This window comes from Bidens hawaiensis, unplaced genomic scaffold, assembly GCF_021521415.1.
Source record: "Bidens hawaiensis isolate Kalapana, Puna unplaced genomic scaffold, B.hawaiensis_p1.1 tig00004101_1, whole genome shotgun sequence".
Taxonomy (NCBI): domain Eukaryota; kingdom Viridiplantae; phylum Streptophyta; class Magnoliopsida; order Asterales; family Asteraceae; genus Bidens; species Bidens hawaiensis.
In genome coordinates, this window is record NW_027491241.1 from 1388302 (window position 1) to 1405527 (window position 17226).

Sequence of the window (17226 nt, forward strand, 5' to 3'; positions counted from 1 at the left end):
CGCAGGCTCGGGTTACGAGTTAAAAACCTTAGACTAAGCTTTGCAAACTCCGCAGGCTCGGGTTACGAGTTAAAACAGGTACGGTTAGAACATGTGACAAGTCAATAGCATTCCAAGGAAAATAAGTTTGGACTAAAACATGTTTTAAAATGTAGCAATTTGGTTCGGGTTAAAGAGACTTTTGACAAAAATGAAGTCAGGTTGAAATTACGAACTTAAACGAACCGAGCTGCTCAAGAGCTAATCGAGATCGGATTGGTAAAAAGCTCCTAACGAGCCAGCATTACCGAGCTTGAGCCTCTATGAGCCTAGTGTATTTTTAAGATTGAACTCTTGAGAATAACTATGTACTAATTTTACACTGCACAGCCGAGCTCAAGCCAAGCTTTGGCTCATTTAAGGTCCTGCACGAGTTCGAGCCAAGCCTAGTCTTGTTCATGCTTTTATTAAAATATATAAAAGTAATTAAAAATGTATATAAATTAACTAATAGAGTTAAGTATTTTTTGCACATTTGTGGTAAATGAGCGGATGCATTGCAACTCCACTTCTAGAAATAACACACCTGCACCCCAGACGTCGACATTTCCCTCCACTTTGAGTCCATCGGTCTGTTAAATTATCAACGTATCCCTCGCTCTGTTAAATTACTAACAACACCGTTACCACCACCATCAACATTTAATTCAACTTCACTCTCACAACTATTCAATCTTCATATCAGTTTTAATCACTTGGGCCTACAAAAACAATCAAAAGCTTTCATGTTTTTCACATGGGTTTTGTTTTGAGTTAATCATCACAAGTTTCTGCTAAACAATAATGGCAGAAGAAGGTTTCAAGTGCTGATGGAGGTGGATGCGGTTTTAATATAAATAATTAAAGGGCAACTTTATAGAATAGTAACCAACTTTCAAAAGTGTTCCAATTATGTCACTTAACTTTAAAAAGTGTTCCAATTAGGTCACTCAACTTTCGTGTTTGATTAAATTAAAAGTTTTAACATGTTTTTTTAGCCAATTTCTTTTCTGTTTCACATAGAAAATCTTTTTATCTTTTTTTTTAAGTTGACATTGAGTGGCGACGTGAATTTTATTTTTTATTTTTAAATTTTAATATAATTAACGTTTTTTTAAAATTTTTAAATTTAACTACATATATTGCAAATTCCGACACCCACATCTTATTATCCATTTCTTTCTTGACGCACACAAAAATCGGTGAGACTTGATTTGAAGATTTAATGACCCGATTTGGGGAAAATATGCATCAGTGACCTAATTGGAACACTTTTGAAAGTTGGTTACTATTCTGAGATTTATCAAAACACCCTCACATTTAACGAGTCTAAATTTTACGGAGGACGCAAAGTGGACGGAAATGCCAAAATCAAGGGTGTAGGCGAGTCATTTATAAAAGCTAGATTGCAAAGTGCATCTGACTGTTCACCACAATGGTGCAAAAGTACCTAACTAATAAACAATAAACGAGCCGAGACCAAACTCGAGCTCTTGCAAAAGCAACATGCCAAGTTCGAGCTCTCATAAGTTAAAACGAGCCGGGCACGAGCCTAGTCAAGCTAGGGATCGGCTCAGTCGTTTATACCCATAGTTGAAATGAGTTGTTTTAGAAAAGTACTAAAATAGGTTGGCTCAATCGAGCTGTTAGGCGCATCGGTGGTGGTGGTGGTGGGCGCATTGGAGGCGCCGATGCCAATAGTGGTGGTGGCAGCACAGGCGCCGGGTAGGTAGTGAAGGCAAACAACAGTCATGAGTGAAGCTAACACATTCGAATGCTTTTAAGTTTGATGGTCGCTTTTGTTTTGGCACGGTGACTAATTTGAGTACTCCTAAATCGACATGCGGACTAATTAGAGACGACCCAAATGAACCATACAAAATCAATTGTCTACATGCCACCTCTATATGTAACAAGACTGATAAAATAAATTGAACAAAAAACCAATTCCACACGTGTAAAGCTACAAATGGACATGTTTTTACAATAATCTACTCAAAGTATTTAGATAACAACCGAAAATAAATACGTGTAACACTCAAACACTGTATATATACAATTCAAACAAATTAGATCGAGTCAAACCTAGTCTACTTTTGAGTTTTGAGCATTCCATCCTTTCCACTTCATATTGCTGAGCCATCCGAACCCAAGATACAGTTGACCCGACTTTAGTTTGACCAAATGTGTTTGAAGAGGTAGGTCCCAGCAGAGCCCAGTTGGACCCGTAAGACTCACCTTGAAGAGGGACGTCTGCGCAGAAACCAACTGGATCCGCAGGACCAACCATGCTCAGAGACGTGACGTCCTTACGCGCAGTACGCAAGCTGTTCCCGCAGAAAATGCCTCCCAATGGTGAAGGACTCCGCCTGTTCCCGCAGCTTCGGACACAAGCCATCAGGGAAGGCCACCCGCGCAGCAAGGCTACACGCACAAGGCACTTAGCTCTCAATCACTCAGTGTCACCTGAAGGAATGGGCAAAGCCGGGAACATTCCCGCACAAGGGCGGGAGGGGGAATACTCCCGCCCAAATAAGCCAGTCCGTACAATACGGGAAGATCTTCTGTACTGTACCTGACGAGGTATGGGCAAAAGATCTGACTAAAGATACGACAGCTTATTGACAACAGTATGGCGAGCAGCATGCTCCTGTACAGTATGTCACTATTAGCCGCTGCCTACTCACCAACTCCTGTCATACCACGTGCATAGCCGGCAGTTGGTGGAAAAGGAATAGTACACAGCAGGCCTGGTCACTATCAGCCGCTGCCTACCCACCAACTACCAGCAAGGCACGTGCGTAGGCCACTGTTGGTGGAACAGGAACACTATTGCAGCCGGCCACACCTTCTTGGAAACCTACCTTCGGCTATAAATACCACAAATGGTATGATCATCTCATCTTATCACATTATCATCATATTATACCTGATATCTGCTCTAGCAATCTCTTAATATACATTTATATTTAAAGAGCAATCTAGTCTGATTCTCACGCCGGAGGGTGGTCACAAGGAGGAACCCCCCCCCCCCCATTCTCAGTGACAAGCTCACGGTGTCTGTTTTGCAGGTTATCAGAAGAACCATCTTTGCCGGGTCTAACCCCTCGTGGGAAACATCTATCTAACCCCCAGGTTACCCGTAATCTGCCCGGGGTCCGGTTAGTGTTTCTTCATTGGCGCCATCCGTGCATAAAGCTAGAACTTCATTTCTTTTCAGTTTTTTCAAACTTTTGGAAAGATGGTTAAAGAAATTCCGGTAACCACAACCCCAGCTACTGGGGGGAATACCGGCTACACAGTCTTTACAAACACTACCTCGGTTACCCAAGCCGGGGCAAGTGAAGTAAATTTTACGAACACTACCCCAGTTACCCAAGCTGGGGCAAGTGCAGTAAATAATCGCTCACTGGGATTCACCGATACCCAGTTAGAGAAACGAACAAGACTCCCCCGCCAAACACTCGATGAAGTTAAGGCATGGGCGGAGGCACGTCAAAAGGAATTCCAAGCTGAGTTGGACGAACGCTTGCGTTCCGTCCAACAGGCTGACGAATTCGAAGAATACTTGGACGATGACTCGGAGGAATCCGACTCCGACGCGAACCCTCGCCATAGGGCAAAAGGGAAGCGTAAGGAAACGGACTCCCAACCGAGAAGGCATTTTGGAGAAGCCTTCAAACCAAAAAACACAGGTGGAAGTCCACGTGACTTCTCCAAAACATTCAGACCAAACGTTGCAAATGCGGGAACGTCCAAATTTGCAAGGGACATTGCAGAAGCAATCGCCCCAAAAAGTGCCAAACAGATGTCCAACATCGGCACTTATGATGGTATATCTGATCCAGACGATCATTTGAACAGGTTCATAGCGGGGGCAACCGTCAGTAGTTGGACGGAACCTACGTGGTGTTACATGTTCCAAATGACGCTTGTCGGGGCTGCTAGAGCGTGGTTCGATCGTCTACCGGTCAACCACATCTACGACTGGGCAGACTTCCAACAGAAGTTTAGCCAACACTTCAGCCAACAACGAAAGTATACCGAGGAGCAATGGACAATCCTCAAGTGCATTCGAGAAAAAGATGAATCTTTGCCAGACTTCATCACTCGCTTCAACTCGAAGAAGCTAAGTCTGGGTAATATCAGCGAAGATCTTGTTCGCGCTGCCTTTATCCAGGGCGCGAACGACCCAGAGCTCATCCGCACCTTAACGGGTAAAGATGGCATGCCATCCACATGGGATGCCATCATGACAGCAGCTAAACGCTTTGCGGAAACGGAGAAGCAACTGGGTAGAGATCTCCCACAGAGCACAAACCTCTACACCCAGAAAACAAGAGAAGACAACGTCCTTACCGCCAGATTAAACAAAAAGCGGAAGCTAGGCATTTGGCAGTCAAGGGTAAACTTTGACACCTCATCCGGCTTGCAGCATCGGTTAGGCGGAAGGGATAACGTACAGTCAAACAAGAACTCCAGATGGACGCCGCTCACCAAAAGCGTCACCGAGATATTCGCTACTGAGGAGCTCACATGGCCAAAGCCTCAAATAATCCGACATCGTCACAATGCTGATCGGAGTAAATACTGTGACTTTCACAGGACAAAAGGCCACAACACCGAAGAATGCATAGACGTAAAGGACATGGTCGAAGCATTCGTCAGAGATGGGACGCTCGCGCACCTCGTGGCGCAATGAACGCTGAGCAGGCTGATGCGTGTAGAACCCCAGCTGGGGAAAACACGAATAAAAATTCCAGCTTCAATGGGGAGACTACATGCTGCGTAAAGAACGAGATCCCGAACCAGGTGCGTATCGGCTCGATGGCACTCCCATCCCAACAACATGGAAGGGAGCTCAATTACACAGTTTGCATGTAAATCAATTCCAAATTTGTAAAGAAAAGGCCAAGAGCCACTTCTAATGGAAATGATTCTCCTTAGAACATCGACGCTGATGATTTTACATTTATACTCTTAACTATCAACACTGATGCCGGTTTTCACCGCATACATGTGTGAAAGTCGTTGCATGGGGAAGGCGGCAAAACCCGCATAAACCCAAAAAACGGCAAACCTTCACGCAGGTCAGTTAAAGGGGAAAAGTTCAGTCATCCTACTAAATGAAAGTGCCGGTCTATCCGCATGAATCATGAGAAGAAACTGAACACTAACCTATTAACAACCGCGCGTCGAACGGTTAATTTATTCAACACGGATATGTCGGTTTTCACCGCATAATTACGTGGAAAGTCGTTGCGTGGGGAAGGCGGCAAAACCCGCATAAACCCAAAAAACGGCAAACCTTCACGCAGGTCAGTTGAAGGGGAAAAGTTCAGTCATCCCACTAAATGAAAGTGCCGGTCTATCCGCATGAATCATGAGAGGAAACTGAACACTAACCTATTAACAACCGCGCGTCGAACGGTTATTCAAAACAGAGAATTTCTAACAAAAGGATGAGGAAAACCTACACGCAGGTCAGATATAGGTAAAGTTTAGCCATCCTACTAAGTGCAAGTGACGGTCCTACCCGCACAATCACGAAAGAGGAAGCAAAACCTCAACCTATTATCTACCACGTTCAAAGGTTAACTTATCCTAAACACTTAGAAATTTCAAAAAAGGATGAGGAAAACCTACACGCAGGTCAGATATAGGTAAAGTTTAGCCATCCTACTAAGTGCAAGTGACGGTCCTACCCGCACAATCACGAAAGAGGAAGCAAAACTTCACACCTAATATCTACCACGTTCAAAGGTTAACTTATCCTCAAAAAGGATGAGGAAAACCTACACGCAGGTCAGATATAGGTAAAGTTTAGCCATCCTACTAAGTGCAAGTGACGGTCCTACCCGCACAATCACGAAAGAGGAAGCAAAACTTCAACCTATTATCTACCACGTTCAAAGGTTAACTTTTACTACACTTGAAAAATTGCTAATTTAAACTAAAGTATGCAAGTCATATAACGTTTATAAAGCAAGGAATCCAATAAAAGAAGCGGTCTTACCCGCACAAAGATTTATATTTCACAATGATTCATTACAAGAATGGCCGGGTAACTACCCGCCTATAAGAAAATAAATCTATACAAGCTAAATCTATCCTAGCAGTGGGAAGGGATATTCAGGATCAGGCTTCAGGGCCACTTCCACTTGGACCAGCACCATCAGTAGATCGTGGCAGTTCAAGGAAAGCTTTAAGGATAGCTAACCTATCATCAGCAGCAGCAACTTGATTCACCTTCTCCACCACCGGATGCGGGAAGGCGGCGTACTGATTCACTGCTTGGTCGTAAACAGCTTCAGTATCAACATTATACAAAGGGAAGTTGGAAGGCGGGATGCCTTTCTCAACGAACCCTAGACCAAGCAGGAAGCCGGCCTTTTCCCCATCCTCGTGAGAAGCGTTGAGGGCTGCGCTCATAGCATCATCATAAGAGGTCTCAGCAAAGACCCGATGCACAACCTACAAGAAAATATACAAGTATCAGAACCTTTTCTATCTACAAAGAAAAGCGTAAAGAAATTAAAAGCATACCTGAGACAACGCTTCTCGAAGAAGCCATTCCTTGGCAACCAGAGCTTCTTGGAGGGCAGCTTGAGCTTCGTTACGGGCGCGTTCGGCTTCACTCTTGTTGAGGTTGGCAAGCAACACTTCTTTAGCCGCAGCCTCTTCAACGCCCTTTAGCTTCCGCTAAGTACGGTCAAGCACCCCCCTCTGGTCCAAGATCTCCTGGAGCTTTTTGGCATCTTCCATCGCCAAGGCATCATGAGCCTGCTGGAGAGCCTCTAATTTGGCTTTAAGCTCTTCATTCTCCACGCGTAGAGGCTCAGCAACAGCTTCAGCCTTGGTGGCCCACTCGGTTGCGTTCCTAGCAGTTTCCTTAGCCAGCCGAAGCTGTTCATTAACAGCTTGGGCAGCCTTGGAACGGGCCTCGAGTCGAGCCTGAACTTCAACCTCGAGGGCCTTGAAGGCTTTCTCCTTTTCCGCAACCACTGCGGAAAGCCTTTGGTTCTCCTCCCGGACAGCCCGCGCCTGAGCCACTTCTTTAAGGCGAGCTGCTTTTAACTTGTCGTTTTCACGACAAAGCAGCTCGACGCGCGGCTGCATCCGGGCCAGGAGAACCCGAAGCTCATTGGTTAGCCTACCCTCCTGGTAGCTAGCCATGGCTTCCCCCAACGCACCACTGGGAGCAGCGTGACGAGCCCATTCCACGCACTCCACAGGGTGCGAAGGGTTGTTCCTCGGCGAATGTTCCATCGTGAAACATGCACTTCATTGGAATCCGACACTGCAAAAAACATAAAGCAGTTAGGAAAAGATGATAAAGAAAAAATATATATAAAATGGGCCAAAAGAACCCTACGCACCTGTAGGGTCAATTACAGGCCGATAGCCGCCAAACCCATCACCTGAACCCAAGGGAAATCCATCCAAGAGGTCAGGCAGATGGGAAGGAGGCAGAGGTTGGCGAAAAGCCCCATGCATACCTGACGGATCGGCCGTCGTTGCCGATGACGGAGGCATGGTAGAAGCCGCCGCGGTCGCCGCCGCGGAATCCGCAGCAAAAGTAACCGCCGGCTCGGTGAAAAATGCGGTAAAAATAGAACTCACAGCCGGCGGTGACGTCATCACAGCTGGAACAGTCGGCTCAAATGAGTGAGCAACTGAACCAGCGGAAGCAGGCGCAGGCGCCTGGGTCGTCGCCTCAGGTAGGCTGACCGGGCTTACCGTCAGTGGCGGGGAGGTACTCCTCTGCGCTCCACCCTGGAATGCGTCAACATCCACGCCTGCACAAAGAAGATAAGTGTTAAATGATATTAAGCTATGAAGATAAAAGCTAAAGGAAGTTGTACTTACGGGTTTTCTTGAGCCTGAAAGTGCGGACGGGCGGGGATGAACCCGATGGAGCCGGCCTCTTCACGCCGGTCACCGTTGTCATCCTAGGCTATTCGGTGACAGTTGTCACAGCCTCCGGAATGGTGATCTTATCACCACCGGGATTCCCCGCCACCTCTTCGATCTCGGTCTCCGAATCAGACCGAGGCACCGGATCGGCAGTGGAGGCCACCTTCTCCTTCCCCTTCCCGCCGACAGCCTTCTTCTTCCGCACCAACGGAGGACCATCTGCGGATTCCTCATCAGAACATACGATTAGAGGAATTCCAGCAGAGGTTTCAACATTGAGGGGTCGAGGGTCGAATAGCGCCTTACCTGGCCGCCTGGCGCTAAGGATCTCATGGCCTAGCGGATAGACCTCCACGAACCGATCCGCCGTTTGTTCTAGGATGGGCAACTCGTTCTCGTCTAGAGCGTGAGTACCCATCCGAGCGGGACCGTCAGCCTCCCGCGGGTTCAGGAGCGACTGCAAGTCGTTCCCCTCTGAAATAAACAGGAAAAAAGTTAGAAGAGATTCTAAATCAACAAAAAGAAACAAAGCATACCGTAAGGAACAGAGTTCGAACCGTATTCGAGGACGATTGGGATCTTTTGCGCATCCGCAGCCTTCCACACCCGGCTCATCCCCAGCATCACCATCCCGGACTCCGCAAACCGGTAAACCGGATATTGGACTCGGGATATCTTCGCAAACCATTCCGCCTCCTGGTAGTTGGAGGCGTGAAGGCTGGGAAGTGCTTGCCCATTCTTGAATTTCATGGCAAGGGGGATGGCGCGAGCGGAGATGTAGAAGAACTCCCGCTTCCACGAGCGAAGACTGCGCTCGGTCGCGCAAATCTTCAAACCCTTAATCCGGGTTATCAACGTGTACCACCCCTGGATGCACCTCCAAGTGTAGAAGGTCATCAGGCTGTCAACATAGGGCTCAATGCCCAGAATCCGGCACACCCACTCGAAGTGCCGGATCTTGGCAATCGCCATCGGGTGCACCTCGGTCAGGTGCACACCGTGCCTCTCAATGACACGGTAAACAAACTTTGTCAATGGGAACCTAAGATTCCCATAAACAAAGAATGCAGCATAAACCCCGATCTTGCCTCTGGGGGCATCATACACCGTCTGGTGGGGTTCAGGAAACTCAGGCTCGAGAGACTCGAGCATGAACTTCCTGACGATGTACTGATACAGATCGCCAGGCAGAGCACACTGGCACTCGCCAGCAGTACTCTTGTCATCGGCTGTAGATTCGAGATCACGAGACGACATCTTGCAAAAAGAAAGAAGAAAACGATTTCAAGAGAATGCTCGACTGAAAGATGAGTATTCGCCGGAAATCGTTCTTAAGATGAAGAGAAGAGTGAAAGTGTGGATTACAAAGAACCCTCTCCCCCTTTATATACTAATCGCAATTAATGCGATGAATTTAATGCGGTAGAGAGATAAATTGAAGGTGCAATGAAACTATGACACGTGGCAAAAAGCAAGCTGGCAACAGCTGTTGAAAGGACGCGTACCATTAATTTCGCGGCCACGCGCCAGAAAAATCGCGCCCACGCGCCTGAAAAAGCGTCTGGAATGACCATGTACTGTCACGTCACCATAACTTCCTGCACGTCCTGACACAGTCAGAAGAAACCGTCGCACGACGTTTCAGAAGTTTGGACTGTTCTTATCCTTTCACCAACTCTTCGAATTTCAAAATTCAAAAAGATTCAAAAGTAAGCGGGAAAATACCCCTTAACTTGGCAACCAAGTAACCGTAAGACGGATGCGGGTACAGTGTTAAGGCAAAACCCTTCACATACCTAGCACCCGCAGGGAATTGAAGCCAAGAGTGACTTGGCAACCAAGTAACCGTAAGACGGATGCGGGTACAGTGTTAAGGCAAAACCCTTCACATACCTAGCACCCGCAGGGAATTGAAGCCAAGAATAACTTGGCAACCAAGTAACCGTAAGACGGATGCGGGTACAGTGTTAAGGCAAAACCCTTCACATACCTAGCACCCGCAGGGAATTGAAGGCAAGAATACCCCGGCAACCAAGTAACTATAAGACGGGTGCGGGTACAGTGTTAAGGCAAAACCCTTCACATACCTAGCACCCGCAGGGAATTGACGCCAGGGGTACCTCGGAAGTAAAGTAACCGTAAGACGAGCGCGGGTACAGTGTTAAGGCAAAACCCTTCACATACCTAGCGCTCCGCAGGGAATTGAAACCAAGAAAGATCTTCTGGGCAATGCTTGCGGAAACGGAAATAACATCCCCGCATAGCGGGAACGTCGAGAGCTACATTGTTTGAGGCTCCAGGATGGAATTGGTGGTTTTAACATAATTGATCACTATGTTCAAAACTACCAAAACCTCAGGGAGAATCCACACAAGTGGGACTCAACGCTCCTGACTTGCGAGGAGGTTACAGCCTACCCGCATCATACCCAAAGATCAAGCAGGAAACTCGGGAATTTCTGCAAGTGACAAGGACTTCCGCGGGAAGAATCCCAATGGAAAACCTTAAAAAACCCTTTTCAAAACCCTTTGCTTAAGTCCAAAAGTTCACCTCACTTTATTAAACACTCATGAGAAGAACATTGGACTGGGGGGACTTGAAGAGGTAGGTCCCAGCAGAGCCCAGTTGGACCCGTAAGACTCACCTTGAAGAGGGACGTCTGCGCAGAAACCAACTGGATCCGCAGGACCAACCATGCTCAGAGACGTGACGTCCTTACGCGCAGTACGCAAGCTGTTCCCGCAGAAAATGCCTCCCAATGGTGAAGGACTCCGCCTGTTCCCGCAGCTTCGGATACAAGCCATCAGGGAAGGCCACCCGCGCAGCAAGGCTACACGCACAAGGCACTTAGCTCTCAATCACTCAGTGTCACCTGAAGGAATGGGCAAAGCCGGGAACAATCCCGCACAAGGGCGGGAGGGGGAATACTCCCGCCCAAATAAGCCAGTCCGTACAATACGGGAAGATCTTCTGTACTGTACCTGACGAGGTATGGGCAAAAGATCTGACTAAAGATACGACAGCTTATTGACAACAGTATGGCGAGCAGCATGCTCCTGTACAGTATGTCACTATTAGCCGCTGCCTACTCACCAACTCCTGTCATACCACGTGCATAGCCGGCAGTTGGTGGAAAAGGAATAGTACACAGCAGGCCTGGTCACTATCAGCCGCTGCCTACCCACCAACTACCAGCAAGGCACGTGCGTAGGCCACTGTTGGTGGAACAGGAACACTATTGCAGCCGGCCACACCTCCTTGGAAACCTACCTTCGGCTATAAATACCACAAATGGTATGATCATCTCATCTTATCACATTATCATCATATTATACCTGATATCTGCTCTAGCAATCTCTTAATATACATTTATATTTAAAGAGCAATCTAGTCTGATTCTCACGCCGGAGGGTGGTCACAAGGAGGAACCCCCCCCCCTTCTCAGTGACAAGCTCACGGTGTCTGTTTTGCAGGTTATCAGAAGAACCATCTTTGCCGGGTCTAACCCCTCGTGGGAAACATCTATCTAACCCCCAGGTTACCCGTAATCTGCCCGGGGTCCGGTTAGTGTTTCTTCAGTACGGTATCAGTATACTTCTCAAACCTGTATCATATTTAGTTAGTTAGTTAACCATTATTATTGCCACAAATAAACAGACGGTACTAACTTAACTTGGGTGTAGAGGTGTAAACGAGCCGAGTCAAGCTGCTTGTGAGCTACTCGAGGTTGGCTCACTAAAAGCTCGAAATGAGCCGGGCTTAAATGAGCTTGAGCCCAAGCTTCACCTAAATTGGAGCTCATCTTATAAACAAGCACGAGCATCACATACCCGACTTGACTATGTTTGTGACAATAAACAAGCCTATTGTTTATATAAATATAATAATTTTATTAGAATTAATAAAGATACGACTACATAATTAATATTATTATGTATAAGTTTATAACAAACTTAGAACAACACATTTGCTACATATACTAAACTATAATTGTAATTAATAAGCATTTATAATTCTATATACAAAATTATCAAAATATTTAATATATAATAGCCACACTTAGGCTTGGCACTAGGGGTGTGATCAAGCCAAACAGCTCATGAGCTACTCGAGATCAACTCGCTTAAAGCTCGAATCGAGCCTAGTTTAAACAAGCTTGCCCCTCAACATGTTTTAACTAACGAGCTCCAGGTCTAGTTTCACTAATCGAGCTCGAGTTGGATCACGAGCCTAATAGAGACTTTATTTATATAAATTTTATTTAATATATAAAGAGCATATTTATACCAAAATAATTACATATAATAATAATATGATAGAAATAACTAAATAATATATATTATGTATATGTATACATAAGATTTTTAATTATAAATATATATATATATTTTTTTAAAAAGTATATAAACTACTATAAAATAATAAACGAGCTCGAGCATTAAAAACCCACTCACGAGCCGAGCTCTAACTTCAGAAATAAAGCTTGAAACTTGTAAGTTAAACGAGCCAAGCCCAAGCTCCACCAAGCTTGAGCTTTACTCGTTTACACTCCTGTTTGGCTTGGTTAACACTTAACACCTCTACTTGGTCGTTTGAATGGTACTTCTCAGGCCTGTTAATCCCCTTGACCCACCTAATTTCCATCTCTATTATATCCTATTATGGCCTAAAGTCAAGTATTCGTGATTAATGGAGGGAATATTAACTAATAATGTAGGGACCGGTAAGTTTGACCAATATGACTACACCTGTAAACGAACCGAACGTTCAGTGAACAGTTTAGCAGGAAGTTTGTTTATTTGATAAACACACAAACAACACTTTTCGTTCATTTAGTTAAACGAACGAACACAAAAACATGACTCGTTCGTTCATGTTTGTTCGTGAACTTTCGTTTATGTTTGTTCGCTTAGGTTTGTTCATTTGTATACTACTAAAAAATTTTAAGTCTTATCACAATTAAACCTAGTCTTATGAAATTAAAATATCACCAATTACAATTTAGTCTAGTTTTATTACTTTTTTAGCCAAGTATATTGATGTTCAGATTCACTTCTAATCAGTGTTTGCTCAATTATGTTCGTTCGTTCGTTTGTATTCATTACGTTCATGAACCATTCGTTTATGCTGCTAACGAACGAACACAAACACACTCATTTTCTTAACAAATAAAGTTCGTTTAATTGTTCGTGTTCAATCATTCGCTCGGTTATTGTTCGTTTAGAGTGGATAAACAAACAAACCTGATATGCACATTGTCTTGTAAAGTTGAGCAACCCTAGCATCCCCTTTAGTAGCCATGTGGGGCCTCTCCAAACACTCGAGAAATGCCAGGTCAGCCTTCAAAAGCTCAGCTTGATCATGAGTATCATAACCCATATCATGACAATAACAACAATAATCCAACCAATCAATCGGCCGTTTATCCCAAAGTAGGGACCCGCCATCTTTCCCACTCGACCAGTTCGGTCCACAGTAATGCCCGTATCGTGGGAAAAACTGGGATAAAATCGCACGTGGGCCCGTGTGCCACGGAACCTTACACACATACGGCCTGAACCGAACAGCGGAATAAGTCAAACCCGGTTTAGAAAGATTGTACCGGCGTCGTTGCGCGTGTTTCTTTAGCTTTTTGTTTAAAAAAGTTGGCATTTTGATTTTATTGGCGAAAGGGATAATTGAAGCAACCGACATTCCCAAAATCTTGACATCGAAAGGTTGCGGTTTTTGTAATTCTTCTAGAGTTGTTGATGTATTCACTTTATCTGAAATCGTTTCTGACATGGAGGTTGTGACAGTCTAAATAGTATTGAGTAAATCGTTGGGCGAGAATTTCGGTTATTCACATATTTTAGGCACTACCGACTAACCGAGCATGAACAGGACCTACATGTAGCATGAATAGAATTGATGAGAACATGTAACACTAGCTTTTTGCTTTTGTAATATTTTTCAACTGCCAAGAAAATAACAAACATACATGAAAATGATTCCCACTACCAATTTATACCGTTGTTCTTTTAGAATTGCATATCAACAGAGTTTCGTTACTAGACTAACAAAGGCCGAAGGTGCAAGTTCTTAATGAAAGGCGCTAAAAGCAATTCATCTGAAACAAAAAAGTGTGTCCCATGTACTGAGAAGATGTGTGAAAATCCTATAAAATAGAATTATTTATTTTTTTATATAAATATCAAAATAAAAGTGACACATACTTGTGAAGCATATTAAGTTATTAACAGTTTTACTCTTCTTATCAACCAGCTCTGATCAACAGGCATATAGCTGAACCTGGAACCCATTGCTTTGTTTTATATTTGTTTCCAGCTATCAAACTAACTGATAAGTTGCAGCTTAAAAAAGCAGTAGGCAGAAAAGGTATCTACTCTGTAGAATTATCATTGGTATTTCAGTGATTATCTTATCTAAAGAAAACACAAACTCAAATATACCAAATTTGCCTATTCCTGCATCTAGACATATAACCAACTGTTGAAATTCATTTCAAATCACATATAGAACTACCAAAAACCGAACTGAAGAAAACCGGTCCAAAAATCTGATAGTTATTATCATACAAGCATTCGTATTTCCTATTCGGTTCTAGTATACCAAGGCAAGAAAGAAACCTTCTAGAAGTCATTATATAAACGAGCACGCTCATTTTCTTAACGAAGACACAAACAAGAAAACCTTGTTCGTTTAATGTTCCGGAATAAGCGAACACGAACATGCATTGTTCACGTTCGTTTGGTTCGGTTACAACCCTATTAATATAGATAAGTTGGAAGAGGCTCACTTGAGAAGACTAAATTATTGTGAGAACAAAAAGAATAAACCTAAATCGCTTAATATATTTTTCTATCAATGGTTCATATTATGTCGTGGGCCATGTCATAAGATAGCTTATTCTTTCTTCTAGACATATAATCAACTGCTGCAATTCATTTTAAATCACATACCTAAAACAGAACTGAAGAAACCGGTATCAGAATCTGATAAAAACTATCATACAAGTATTCATATTTCCTATTTGTTCTGCTCTTTTATTCCATATGCACAAAATTTCTGGTACTATACTAAAATGAATAAAAAATTGCATAACATAGATGCTTAATATATGCTTCGTCTGTAAAAACCAAAAACCTAACACTGTTGATATTGACTAACTTTTGTACTCACACATCCAATAATTCGATTTAGGGATGAGATCGATACCGTATAGATAACGAACCGTACCGACAAATACCGATACCGAAACAAGTGCAGCCATATACCGAATAGCGTAACGATTTCTCCGGTGTACACATATAACCAACTGTTGAAATTTATTTCAAATCAGATATAGCACTACCTAAAACCAAACTGAAGAAAAACGGTCAAAAATCTGATTATTATTATTATTGTCATACAAGCATCCATATTTCCTATTCTGTTCTCATATTTCATACGCAAGAAAGAAACCTTCTAGAGGCTATGCAGTTAATGCTGAAAAATATTAGATATCGGTCAAGGACAGATGATATCGTTTGCGGTGGGATATTGGTAATTTTAATATCATGCAGATTTTATATATATAGCAATTTAACACTAACAATTCAGTATACTCTCCTACCATTAATAAACTAACCTTTTGCAATTTACAAAACGCAAACATGTGTAGAAAGTAGGAACTGATTAGGACTTAAAACAGTAGCATTGAGCACTAAAAACTGAAAATTAAGACTTAAAAACTGATATTGGGAAAACTGGTGATATATCGGTCAAATATCGGCCAGTATCGCCGATATTATGACTGATTTTGGACCGATATTTTGACTGATATTCTGCTAGAGGTCCGATAACCACTATAGCACCGATATCGACTGCATACTCTAGAAGTCATTGCATACTTTCTTTGTAAGAGCTAAAAACCCTAACAATATTGATAGGGGTGTTTAAAAAGCCCGTGGCTCGCTCGAAAAAAGCTCGATTTAAAATCGAGCCGAGCCGGCTCGTTTTCTAATCGAGTCGAGATAGAGCCTCGGGTGGCGGCTTGGCTTGTGGCTCGACTCTGTAGCTCGTTATATATATATATATATATATATATATATATATATATATTATACAAATAATAATTAATATATCAATATTATATACATGGCCAGACGGCCCTGACGTTCTCGTTTCCAAATTTTACTTTCTAAACCTCACCTCCGATATTCTTGTTTCCACATATTAGTTTCTAAATCCCGCCTCCGATGTTCTCGTTTCCAAATTTTACTTTCTAAGCCCACCTCCGACGTTCTCGTTTCCGCATTTTAGTTTCTAAATCCCACCTCCAACGTTCTCATTTCCACATTTTAGTTTCTAAATCCCGCCTCCAACGTTCTCATTTCCACATTTTAGTTTCTAAATCCTTCTATATATACCATCGAATCAACCATTATCAGCTTGTAAGTTTATTTCTTATTTTTTTATGTTTAAAATACATAAAGAAGCTCGGCAGACTTCTTTTTTGTTCAAAAAACATTTCTTTTTCAAAAAATTGTGTTAGACTGTTAGGTCGTCGACTACAAGCCAGCTTGAGTTTTGTACAAGCCAAGCTTGAGCTCAATGTCACATCTCTTTAAATAAAATTGAGCCGAGCCGGCTCGAGTTATGTTCAAGTTGAGCTCCGGCTGGGCTTAGCTCAGCTCGGTTCGGCTTCCTTACCATAACTAACTGTCTGACTAAATAATTTTTGTCTATATTCACACATCCAATGAACTTCAATTCGATACCAGTACCATTAAAAATAGCGAAACCGAATGTTACAGATGCCGAAAACATGAAACCTGCGTACCAGTACCAATTGGTACTAATTCAATTATCATAACCCTAACTATCATAATTATGTTGCAGATGTTCGTAATTCGGTAACATAATCAATTATCAACTACAAATTCACACTAATCACATACATACTGTCGATGTCCAATCTACCAAACTTTTATAACTAATAATCAACAACACAATTCTCATAGCAACACAAAATTAGAGCATAATAATAATGAATAATGAATAATTTCCAAAATTGAACTAAAAGAGTATGAAATTGAAACGCAAAGCTGAAATTATACAAACCTACTCGCCGTAATTGAGCAATAATTTGCAGTTTAACAGCTGATTGATGATCAGACAAGACAATTTGGGTTTTTTATTTTATGTTTATTTATTTTTATGGAGAAACAACATAATAAAAGGGATAAAATGAGTATATAATTAATTAATTATTTATTTATTTATAGGAACCGACTCCACAATTTTGGT

The 17226-nt window shown here is 43.0% G+C and overlaps 1 protein-coding gene across 1 annotated transcript; it reads right to left on the minus strand.

The window, feature by feature from the left end:
* Positions 1-11510: 11510 nt before the first annotated feature.
* On the minus strand, positions 11511-13826 carry LOC143625332 (uncharacterized). Its single transcript, XM_077095694.1, has 2 exons — positions 13179-13826; positions 11511-11539 (listed from the first exon to the last, which is right to left on the minus strand). The coding sequence occupies exons 1-2, from the start codon at positions 13717-13719 to the stop codon at positions 11511-11513; spliced, it is 570 nt and encodes a 189-aa protein (XP_076951809.1). The 5' UTR covers positions 13720-13826.
* Between the last annotated feature and the right edge of the window lie 3400 nt (positions 13827-17226).

What these genes read in the sequence shown, in the direction of transcription:
- LOC143625332 (XM_077095694.1), bottom strand. Translation starts at nt 13,719, where the DNA reads ATGTCAGAAACGATTTCAGATAAAGTGAATACATCAACAACTCTAGAA. An exon ending in CAAGACAATGTGCATATCAG is followed by an intron (nt 11,540 to 13,178) that starts GTTTGTTTGTTT and finishes AATATGATACAG; the next exon opens with GTTTGAGAAGTATACTGATA.